This window comes from Amphiura filiformis, unplaced genomic scaffold, assembly GCF_039555335.1.
Source record: "Amphiura filiformis unplaced genomic scaffold, Afil_fr2py scaffold_71, whole genome shotgun sequence".
NCBI lineage: Eukaryota > Metazoa > Echinodermata > Ophiuroidea > Amphilepidida > Amphiuridae > Amphiura > Amphiura filiformis.
In genome coordinates, this window is record NW_027305535.1 from 169251 (window position 1) to 182272 (window position 13022).

The window sequence follows — 13022 nt, forward strand, 5'->3', positions numbered from 1 at the left end:
TCGTGTCACATATGATATATGTATTTTTTTCTTTATCATTGTAATGGTAGGTTACTACTTGGGGACACTGCCCCAGCTTTGTCAAATGATCCAGAGAGTCTACCTTGTATTCTACACAGATTGGGCCAAGACGATAAGAAGAGTGACATTCCTCCTGGATGGACGGTAAATTAAAAATTACCTTTTGTTTTTGTCCTTTGATGTTTTGGATGAGCTTGTTCACGTCTGCATATAGATATAAGTAATCTATAGATGAGTTGACTTCTGACGTCATTGCCTGGCAGTATGCACGCGCATCATCACAACTTCCATTGATTTTCGCCTGGCAGTATGCTCGTGCATCATATTTTGTTCAGGGCCTGTGCTTTAAAAACTACCGCCACATCACAATAAGGATATTGAACAGTGTAGTGATTGTATGCAGTTCGCTCAAGCATAGCAATATACCAGTCCATTGCTTTAGTTGATAAACATTGAAGTCAACTCATCTATAGCTTTGACTGTACCAATACTTAGTTTTCTTTGTCCATTTGGTTGGCTGATACATAAGGCATACCCATTTCGTTTTAGAATCAGCTGGGCCCATTTCACTAAACTTTACGAATCCTCGTAAGCCTTGAAATCGTGCGTAGCTTATGACAAGTCGTAAGTTCCATTTCACTGAACTTATTTATGAACGGTACCCTTCGTAAGTAATAGGGATTTACTACAGAGACCCTTCATAAAGTTACGTCTAGTATTGGGTATTCGTAACTTTATGAAAGGTTACTTGATTTATGAAGGGTTAAAAGTTTAGTGAAATGGACCCCTTAATGTCAGTATGGCAAAATGATGCCATGTTATTTACCTTACAACTAATGACTCACTTAGTACCTTCCTGATCATGCGGGATATCAAATGTAATAAATAACTTGAGGCTCCTATCCAACAAACCTATTTAAAATAAAAGATTGTCCATTTCTTTTTCCCTAACAGACCAAGTACAGTGTAGACCCCGGGTTTATGAAGCCAGGGGAAGGTCGTCTATTTGTCAAGCACCTGTTCCAGCAAACCTTACACATAGATGTCTGGGATGGAGACTCCTTACTACTCATTGGCTCTTGTAGTGTAGAACTCAAGGTAAAATCACAACTAAGGTGGAAAATAATAGCTTTTTCTCAACAGGAGTTATAAAGTGGTAAACATGAGTGTGCCTTGTTTTTTAATGAAATTGTACATGTGATAACTATAAACCTGCATTTTATGATAGCAGGGGCCACTGAGCCAATGGGCAAAATTTGCTGGCCTGCCACTAAAATGACTGCACTGGGACAAATGTGTGTGAATTTTTGCGCTAAAATAGGTCAAAATTGGGCCGATTGTGGCCTAAAACCAGGCCAAAGGAAGATGCTCATTACAACCTTTGGTAATTTTGTCCCAGTATTTTGAGCCAGAGGGGCTATTTGCCCCCCCCCTTTGTGAATAACAAGTTTATGCACATACATGGAGAGAATAATCTATTTATTTCCCTGGTGTTGTGCCTATTTGGAATTTCTTCTACCCAAAGCAAATTGTTTTGAATTGATACTCTATCTCTGATGATGAGCGATGAGTGATTGGTTTTTAGCAAATTAGGAAGAGCACTTTTAGTTGCATTATGTAAAGTGCTCTACACCATTTGTTAAATACCAATCGTTCGTCGCTCAGCGATGGAATATAAATCCAGCTTTATTCCTCTTGGAACAACGGCTGCATCTTTAATCTCCTCAGTTGCAAATGAAGTTTAAAGTTGTGATTTAACTACAGGCTGTATCAAAATGATTGGTACCCATCAATTTTGAATTGATTGAAAAGCATGCTACTTCCAAACGCCCCATCGGATACTCCCGAAATGGACAGAATGTATAGTTTATGACTTTTTGTACAATTAATCTACAAATTATTTGGATCTAATGTTGAATTTTGATGTGTCAGACTCATACATACCAATAAAAAGTGATGGGTACCAATCATTTTGATACAGCTTGTACCACAGAGAAGAAAGGAATCTTCTTAAATTATTTGTATGTATTTACAGATAATGATTTGGACTAATTATTTGTGATTTCATACTTTTTCTCCTCAGCACTTACTAAGAGGAGGTAGATCAGCTGTACAAGTTACTCATGAATTAGATATCATCACTACAGAATACTCGGATGACTCGTCCGCTATGACTGGAGATCTGGTAAGTTCACAGAAATGCTGTATATAGTGGGAATTTTTTGCAGCCTTTTTTTTTGCGCTTTTCAGAGTTAATTTTAAAGCTGCAAATTTAAATGCCCATGAAAATATTTTTGACCCATAAGCTTTAATGTGTAGCTGTTTGAAACCATGAATACTAGGAGCAGATAAAATCGCAAAAAAACCCAAAAAAACAAAACACTGAATGACATACTGACTACAATAAGAATATCACAATATTGAATGAACACAATAGTACACAATCATAATAGCAGAATTTTTTCTTATTTCTAGTCCAATAAACAGTACTCACTGTGGACGTTGATGTCTACCAGACATCTTTTCTACACTATTGTTGTTGTGACGAACTTCTGTGTACCACTGATGCTGATGGTTGCTTAACAACAATAGTGTAGAAAAAGATATCTGGTAGACATCGAAACGTCCACAGTGAGTACTGTTTATTGGACTAGAAATAAGAAAAAATTCTGCTATTATATATCATAACAGTCCTGATGAACATGTTCAGTAAAGTACACAATCATATATTACAAAGGATAAAATGTGGGCATGGCAAAAATACTGATGAAACCAAATTTAACCAATCAAAAGACATCGCCAATACCAACCAATCTGGAGTGTGTTGGATTCACTTTAGCATCACACAGTGTACATGTTTGTTCATCATGTTGTGTTCATTCAATTGAAATTTTGACTAAATGGCTAATTAATAAATGCACATGATCATTAACAGGAAAAAGTGTGATTTCTTTCACTCACAGATGCGGAGCGGTAGTGTGCGTCCTGTAGGAGTGACCCCCATACTTAAAGGTCGTCTTCATCTGAGACTAGCAAACATAGGACACTCAGCAGAAGCAAAAGTACTCAAGGCTGGAACCCTACCAATTCACCCCTCAAAAGTAGTTGTACATGAAGATGGGAGTGGTGCCTTCCTCGGAGGAAGCTTAAATCTGGCTGCAAGGCAAACAGGTATGCATTTTTGCAAACAAGGATATTGATTTAAAATTCAAAAATTATGATTTTGTATAAGCATGCAATTCACTAAGTTATATGAAAATTCTGTTTAAATTATACCAAATTTGCACAAAATGAATGTTTTTCAGTTGCAGTAGAAGAGAGGGGTACTGTTTGTGGTCTTATTAGATTGAAAAACAAATTTTCTTTGACAAGTATGTCAAGACAAACAGGTCATGAACTGAACTTCCTGTAAAAGTTGTTAAGTATAAAACTTTCATTGCCATAAAGATATAAATGAGAAAAAAATGGGAGGATTTGAGCATGCAACTATAGCAGAACTGCATATAATGAGGCTGTTTGGTGATATAAATAAAGAAGCTGCGGTAGGCCACTGGTTTAAATAAAAGTTCTGGCAACAACAGGAATTGGTTTGGTGATGAATTTATTTATCTTCATACTGGTACTGATACACATAAATCAAATGAATACAGAACAACCAATTATTGTGGTGTTGACCCGATGAGAGTTTGAGTGAGAGAGAACGAACTCCCAGCACGCCACGGCTTTTATTACTGATTCCCCTATTCATAAACATATATCCTTTGATACTAAAAATCGATCGGGATGAGTCGGCAATTTGTGAGTTTTCCAAACAAGAATATCTTATAAAAAAGTAAGACTCCCGCATCAACATTCTGCACTGTTACATGCATATTACAAAAGTAACTGGTTTATCTTCCTGGTTTATCTTCCGAAATCGTGTTGCACAGTTTCTGTTTGGGTCCTCATCTGATGTTGGTATTTTTCAACTGATTTGTATATTTTTTTGACCTTTGCAGGATTAGGTCTAGCAAACCTGAGACAGAAGCGCAGCTATCTAGCCTCTCACATGTCAGAAACAGACAGGGAACTAGCCACAGCCTTGCTGTCGAAACAAGAGAGGGCGGTGTTGCAGGAAGCAAACCGTGAAGGGGATTCAAAACGTCAACGGAAGCTTGCACGCATGCAGGCTGTACGGCAGGCCAAGACGCAAGGTGGAGAGAATGGACTCGGACAAAGTCTGCTGGTGAGTAGACCTTTGCATTTAGAATTCATTTCATTGACCATTTTGTTAATATATAGTGTGTCTTGTCTCAAGTTGAGAATAACACCATTTTGGATTTCGCAGTGGCAGATTCGAATCAGAGTATTTACCCAGTTGCGTCGCCCTTCTACGCGTGCATATATGCTCTGTGGGATGAGGTTACCGTGCCTGATTCAAAAATGCCACTGCGAAATTCAACATGGCGTTACTTTCAGCTTGAGATGATAGACAGCCTATATAGTAGGTGAGGTGACAAAAATTTAATCCTGTCACTACTGCCTTTCTTACAGTGCCTCTAATTGGTTGATTTCATGATATAATCATTTGAGTAACCAATCCAAATTGAGCTTTTAGATTTCTTAGCATTTACAAGCATTATCTCCTTCACGTGTGCTAGTTATTCTTATAAAGCTAATCCCTTTCAACCCTACTGACTATTCATATTCTACCATATCTCTGATTGGCTCAATACATGATATAACCCTCTTTCCAACCAATCAAACTAGTTCTTAGAAGCTGATTCAGCCAGTAGTGCCCTGGTGTTAAACCATTAGATTATGTGCCAAGTGTGTGTTTCAAGCTCTTACCAGGATATGAGAGGAAGTATTTTGATAACATAACTATAACAAAAGTTAATTCTTGACTATTTGCAGGTAAAGAAAGAAGAAAAATTACAAAGAACAAGAGACTTGAAGACCATCGAGATATACCGCGAGAGGACCAAAAAAGATGGTATCCTAAACATGCTGCAATCTGTCATAACCACGGAGCATACTGTTCATCCCAGCTTTGGTCATGCAGAATTCTTTGAGTTTGTACTCAAAAATCCATACAACATTCAGCATACTATATCCATTCAATGGGAGGACCCTGATCTCAGGTATGTATATGACTCTTAGGTTAATTGATAGAATTTAGGGCATATGGTCAGGTTTTTATGCCCAAGGCAGTGCTGAGGGTTTAAACAATTATAATAATACACAAAATCTGTATCCTTTCATTTGTTGCAGTAACAACAAATTTGATGTAGCATTCTTAAAAATGTGATTTTCCTACTTTTTGCTATCTTGTGATTGTCATGCTAAGCAGCCGGGGTAAACACTCTGTTTAGGACCGGCTCTCCACTAACTGTACGCCCCGTTATATCACTGGTATGTATTATACATCTAATCACATTTAACAAGTTGTCATGCTTTACCATGCTGCTATTTGCGTTCCAAGCAGCTATCACGGAAACAACAATGTGCGAATATATTCCTTTTATGTATAGGTCAATGTATGAAGCTTAGAATCACAAATTTAAAAACAAGGGAAACAGTTCAAAATTGGTATTGATGAAAAATTAATTACGCAAAAAGCTCAACTTTTACCGTACTCTCTCTGACTGCATCGTTTTCACTTGCTCGTAACGTTCTACCAAGAAAAAAAGCACAGTGATTTATGATGTGCTTCTCACAGGAATAAGTCCACAAATCTGTGCACACTGTACATGATTTTGCTGACCTGCAATGAGGCCCAAACACGCCATTACCAACAAACAGGAATAAGTCCACAAATCTATGCACACTGTACATGATTTTGCTGACCTGCAATGAGGCCCAAACACACCATTACCAACAAACAGGGACTGGCAGCTAAAATTGTATGGCATTTCAGTGGAAATCCATACATCCCCATTATGAAAGCCATGACCTTAATCTTCCACACAGGGTGCAGATTTCAAATGGAGTCACCCATTCAGGTAACCCCATTTGAAATCACATTCCCTGTGTGGAAGTTTCACGTCATGTCTTTTACAGGGGATGTTTTGATTTCAGCTGGAATAGCCCATTTGTGCAATGTTTGTTTTAATTTCACATTGCAGTGGTAAAGACATTTAGGGATTCAATCATATTTCACCAATGTACATCTCCGATTAACAACAATGTGTTTGTGTCGTCTGCTAAACGTGAGGTGAGTTGTTAATCGGTGATGAACAATGGCGAAATATGATTGAATCCCTTTCAACAATGAAAACAAGCTAAAGATCATGCAATTCACAGGATTATTTCATCATGAGGAATGTCCAGTTTAGTCATTGCCACTCAACCTGGGCACTCAATATTACAAGAAGATCAATGATTTTTCTGTTGATACAGCAAAAGAACTACAGGATAAAGGGCAATGTTTAGCCACTTCCTCCAAAATAATGAAAACAACATGTAGTGCACACAAGTTCCAGGAATGGCAAATTTTATGCGCTAACGTATTACATGTATATGCGCATCCATTAACCTGTGTTCGCGTATACGCTATATAAGTGTGGATTCATCACAGATTAACAACCATTGGCTCATGTACAAAGTTATAGGAAGAGTTGTTGAATAATTAATTCATTAATACAACATTATATTATTTCTCTCTCATTACAGTATTATCACAGAACCAAGAGAATGGCGTCACTTCAAACAGCTTTTTGAGACATATACTCCGGTAGAAGAAAACATGTTCAATGTGGAGGATCAGACTCAAGTTACTGGCATGAGGATATTTCTTAGACCCAAAGAGAGTGTCAATGTGCCTTTCAAGTACCAGTGCTTTAAAGCTGACCAGAGTGTTCAGTCTCAGGTAATGAAATGTTGATTTATACAATGTATATCTTGATTTACGGGCAAGTACCACCATAAATTCATACACTCTTTGATGGCGAGAACCAATCAGAGCAAGCGTTAGAAAAATGCAAACCATGCATTGATTGTGTATATATGCACGGCCGCGTACTATGCGCAGTGGTTTGGGACGCGTTCATTTTTCTTGTGGGTTGATGCATTTATATTTGCTTGTATTTTCCAACACCTTAGTGATAATTTTGTTATAAAAATAGCAAAAATTGTGGAATTGTTTTCTTGTGTATGAAATAGGTTAATAAATGTGTATTACTTCATGCTCGAGAAATGGTACAAAATGTAAATGCACTTGTACTGAGATGTTTATTCGTCTAAGTGGTACGCATTGATGAACCTATACCCAGGGACAAGTGATTTGTGCGGAACTTTTTTTCTCCGCGCAAAAATCTCTGGACACGATTCCAATGAGTGTTTTAAAAGACAACCGTGATATCTTGGTTAATTCACTTACAGCTGTCATTAACAAGTCACTTGACAGTGGTGTTTTTCCCTCTAAACTCAAGGAGGCGGTGGTTAGCCCCATTATTAAGAAACCAACTCTGGACAAAAACATCCTCAAGAACTTTCGTCCGGTATCTAACATCAACTACTGGTCCAAGTTCATTGAAAAAATTGTTTGCGCTCAAATTAAAGATCACCTTGAGTCAAATTGTCTGGTTGAAGATTTCCAGTCCGCTTACAGAGCATTACACAGCACGGAAACGGCCTTGCTCTGTGTTAAGTCTGACATCTTGAAAGCACTTGATGAAAACCGCGCTGTCGCGTTTGTCATGCTTGATCTATCAGCCGCATTCGACACCGCTGACCACGAAATGTTGTCGACTCGGCTGTTGACCACTTTCAGAATAACTGGTTCTGCCTTGAAGTGGATTAACTCGCACCTCAGCAACCGCTTCTTTTTGTGTGTGTGTATTGGAGATGGTTCATCTGCGGTACAAAGCCTCAGCTATGGTCTTCCACAGGGTTCGGTCATCGGCCCGTTGTTCTTTGTTCTGTATACTTATGAAATTGGTGCTATTATTCGTAAACATGACATTAGTTACCACATGTATGCTGACGACATACAACTTTATTTAACATTTGACCCATTTGAGTTGTGGCGAAGTTAGCATCGTGTATCAAAGCAATAAGTGACTGGATGTCTCGTAACAAGTTCAAACTTAATGATGATAAATCGGAATTTTTTATCGCGGCGTCGCCATATAACATGAAGTTAGTTGAAGACATCTATCTGGAAATTGGTGATACCCGTATTTTAGGCTCTGACAAAATCAAAAAACCTAGGTGTTACGTTTGACGCCACCATGTCTATGACGGACCATGTAAAAGCTACCATTAAATCTGTGAATTTCCATCTCAGGAATGTGTACCGTATTCGCCGCTTCATCACCATTGACAGCTGTCACCACCTTGTACGCACACTTATTTTGTCTAGACTCGATTACGCAAATTCTCTTATGTTCGGTATTTCTTCGAAGGACCGTAAAAAGCTTCAGCAACTTCAAAATCGTGCTGCGAGAATTGTCTGCAGGACTGATAGATACAATCCTTCAGCGCCTCTTTTAGACAGAATCCCTTGGCTTCCCGTTGAGAAACGAAAGTTGTTTACAAGGTGTTGTTACTCACTTTTAAGTGCCTCAATGGACTCGGCCCTTCATACCTCACTAACACTCTCGCATATTACTCGCCTATCAGAACAAATCTCCGCTCTGAAAATAAACACCTCCTCCAAGTTCAGCGCACCCGTCGCACCTATGGCGACAATGCTTTTCGGTTAGCTGCACCCAGACTATGGAACTCTATCCCAACATCATTGTGCAAATGTAACTCTGTGTATGCTTTTAAAAAACAACTCAAAACTTACTTATATCCATCTAAGTAATTCACCGCCTCCTTGCTGATATTTTATAGTGTTTTTGCCTAATTTTTAGAAATGGTTTTTAGCGTATATCAGTTATGTTTCATAATAGTTTTTTACTTCTGTACATTATATAAGGTTTATGTTTTCATTTTGGTATTTATTTTAGGATGGTAATCATTACTTGTACATGTATCATGTTTTTAACTGTTTCTTTAATTATGCTATGTGTGTATTTGTAAGGTTTTGATTGTTTAAAAAAAATGGTTTTTTTTTTTTTTTTTTTAAGGTTGTTTTGTTTTGTACAGCGCTTTGTCCTTTTGTAAAGGCGCTTTATAAATGCCGTTAATAATAATAATTGGCTATTTTTTCCTATGGCCAGAGATACATGATTTGCACTGAAAAAAAGTTCAGCGCAATCAGCTATTTTTTTCCGCGCAGATCACTTGTCCCTGCGTATAACTAACTCATAAACATGTATTTTATTATACATCTGATGTATGCCTTATAATATGATCTGTTGCTTTCATTTGATTGACTTATTTATAGGGACCACACATAGCAAACAAACCCAACTTTAAGATTCAAGTTCCTCAACAAGACAAAGATGTAGACCTTGCTTTGCAGTCTAGAAATGTCAAGGTAAGGTTAATGTAGATGGCCTAATTTGTTTTGTAAGTACATTGTAAACGCACTATCAAATGTGATAGGCTGAACACAATAGGTGTTGCTATGTAGAGCTGTTTATACGGATTTGACAGCTGTTTGACAGTCTTGACCATCAATAATTATTGTATGCTTTGGGCTCTTCCATATAAAATCTACACTCTCCCCTGTGGAAGATTTAGTCAGTCTTCCACAGAGGGAGTAGGGGTTTCAAATTGGGTGACTTCCATTTGAAATACTCACTTTTGTTGTGGAAGATACAGTTAAAGTCATATACAGGAGAATACTGGGATATGGCAGATTTTAATGGAATAGCGTGGCATTTGCCCCCCAGTTTTGAGGCAAAAAAATCACACAAATTTCCACTTTTTGCGGCAATTTTGTACAAAATTGGTTGATTTTGCCCCCCCCCTGAAATTCACTTTGAATTGCCCTCCCCTGAAATTCACTTCCCCCATGCCCCCTTGAAAAAAAATTTGGTGCCAGTCGCACATCACACAACACACAACTAGTGTAAGCTCTGCGACCAACTGCGTGCACGTCATTCTATATCAATACATGGTTTTGTTTTTGCGTTATATGAGCCGAACAAACTTTAGCCAGAAGTATGAGGGAGACAGGCAGTACAAGGTAGAGCAGTGTGCTGATGATGAATACCAGCTTGCAATGTAATGGTTGTAATTGGAGGATGCCAGACATACATTGGAGGAGTGTGTGGAGGAGGCCTTCAAATGTATTATGTAATGACTATTTTTGTGTACACGTAAATTCAGTTTCCTTATTTTCACCTTACAGGTTCAGTTCAAGACACAAGACAGCAAACCCATAGCTATCTTATCCCTCAACATAGAGCCTCAACCACATGTTATAGACCAGACTTTCAGATTTCACCATCCAGAACAGTCATTTCTCAAGAAATCTGTGAGACTACCTCCATTCCATTCATTACCAGGTGAGAATATGTGAGAAATAGAATGGATTTGTGTAGATCACTGTACAATTTTCATTTTTTGGAAGTGACAAAATTATGCACCCATACTGAGATGTTCATTCCCCGCAGGGAGTAGTGCATTAAACACAGCAATATCACAGTACTTGTGCATTATTTTGTACAATTTCTCAAGCAACAAGTGATACAAATTTATTAACCTTTTTCCATACACAAGAAAAAATCCTGTGATTTTTGGTATTTTTGTAACAAAATTGTCACTAAAAAGTTTGGAAAATGTGAGCAAACAGAAATGCATCAACCTGTTAGAAAAGTGAACACGTCCAAAAGCACTGCGCTGAGTGCGCGCCTGTGCATTATAATGCATGGTTCGCATTTTTCTAAAGTTTGCTCTGATTGGTTCTCGCTATCTAAGAGTGTATGAAACACAATAAATACACTCGTGGCATTTTTCTAACATTTGCTCTGATTGGTTCTTGCTACTTAAGAGTGTATGAATTTGAGATGTGAATGTCCTTACAATTTGTTGTAATGACACACATCCACTGTAAACACTGGGGTATTCCAGTTGAGATCCATATACCTTCCACTATGGAAGACATGACCTTAATCTTCCACACAGTGAATGTGAATTTCAAATGGGGTTACCTGAATGGTGACTCCATTGAACTCTTTGTGTGGGATATTGCAGTCATGTCTTCCATAGGGGGTGTATAGATAGATATTTTATTTTCCATGCCAATACATACATAATATTACACACATTTCATTGGTTAACATGTCACTAATTAGGCATGGCGGAGCAGTCCCAAAAGGCCAAAGGAGGCCAGAGGTGGACAACACCTTCCATCTTACATTACATTACATTACACCTATGTTAAACCAAAGTACGAGAGAACACAAGGACAGAACACATAAAATTATGCCGACAAACAATTGAAATTACCATCACATAACTTAAAACATGCCATAATAATAGTGTATTGATAAGTTTTTGAATAAATATATGAAGTATATGAAGTAGTTTTAAATGATTTGAAAATTTGTACCTTACTCATAGAGACTTATTAAATCTGATTTAAGTTTGGATTTAAATATGTTAGTAGAATTAGAATTTTGTGTCTCATGAGATATTTTATTCCATAAAATGGGACCCGATGATCTTATTCCTCTGGATGAGAAAGCCGTTTTATTTCTAACCAACTGGTAATCGTTCTTTCGTCTTGTGTTTATGGTATGGACATTTTTTCTTTTCATGAAATAACATTCAAATAATTTTGGTAATAAATTAACAGAATGCTTATACATAAAGATTCCAAGATAATATTTATACATGTCAGAGACAGTGAGAATCTTAAGACTCTTGAATAGTGGGGCTGAATGAGCCCTAAAATCACTCTTAGAAATGTTTCTTACGACTCTTTTCTGTAATTTGAGTAATTTGTCTAAATAAATCATATGTGTATTTCCCCATATCAGGATACCATAGCTCAAATACGGCATTATCAATGAAGAATATATACAATACATTATTCTTTTTTAGGAATAAAATATTTTAACTTATGCATAATACCTACATTTTTAGAGATATTGTTAGATATTGCTTCAATGTGATATTTAAAAGAAAGATTTTCATCCATTATAATGCCCAAGAATTTCGTTCTATTTACTCTTGGGAGAATACTTCCATCGAACATTACGTTTGTATTGCTTTTGAAATGAAATGTTTTTTGAGGTGTACCCATAATCATAAAGTTTGTTTTTTGAACATTTATTGATAGCTTATTCGCTCTAAACCAGTTTGTAACTTTTCTTAGTTCGATATTAATCATTTCTATTTTGTCTGCAAGATTTTTGTGAGAATATAGGATGGTAGTGTCATCCGCAAAATTGAACTAATTTCAGAGTCGATGATGTAATAATAATATCATTTACATATAATATAAACAACAGAGGCCCAAGAATTGAACCTTGAGGAACCCCACATGTGATGTTTTTCAATTTAGAATTACATGAATTATAACACACATACTGAGACCTATCACATAGGTAATTTTTAAACCATTCTAAGCATGTTCCTCTAAAGCCATAATATTCAAGTTTGTATAATATGATATCATGTTGAATAGTATCAAATGCCTTAGATAAATCCAAATAGATACCCAGAGTGGTTTCATTTTGATCAATGGCGTTATAAATATTGTCAATTAAATCAGTTATTGCCATTTCAGTAGAGTAACCTTGCCTAAAGCCAAATTGTCTATCGTTCAAAATTTTGTATTTATTCATAAACGACAGGCATCTATTGAAAACTAGCCTCTTTAAGATTTTAGAAAAGCAAGGTAATATTGAGACAGGTCTGTAATTTGAATATAATTGGGAATCGTCTTTTTTATAAATTGGAACGACTTTAGCCTTTTTAAGGTCTTTTGGAACAATACCACGTGATATTGATGAGTTAAATATCGTAGCAAGTGGGGAACATACTTCTTTGGCTATTTTCTTGATTAGCACATTTCTAATTCCATCATGACCTGGACCTTTATTACAATCAAGCTTGTCAATGACTTTTATCACTTCATGTTCTGATATAGGCGACATAAACATACTATTCTGAAG

The 13022-nt window shown here is 36.9% G+C and overlaps 1 protein-coding gene across 1 annotated transcript in view; it reads left to right on the forward strand.

Annotated features, from left to right (window-relative positions):
- Positions 1-13022, forward strand: part of LOC140144672 (nephrocystin-4-like) — a 158523-nt gene that overhangs the window by 112554 nt on the left and 32947 nt on the right. The window contains exons 18-26 of the mRNA XM_072166479.1: positions 51-165; positions 976-1119; positions 2105-2206; positions 2985-3192; positions 4020-4246; positions 4918-5144; positions 6676-6871; positions 9338-9430; positions 10250-10406. Coding sequence (XP_072022580.1) covers positions 51-165; positions 976-1119; positions 2105-2206; positions 2985-3192; positions 4020-4246; positions 4918-5144; positions 6676-6871; positions 9338-9430; positions 10250-10406 — 1469 coding nt within the window. The remainder of the gene's footprint in view (positions 1-50; positions 166-975; positions 1120-2104; positions 2207-2984; positions 3193-4019; positions 4247-4917; positions 5145-6675; positions 6872-9337; positions 9431-10249; positions 10407-13022) is intronic.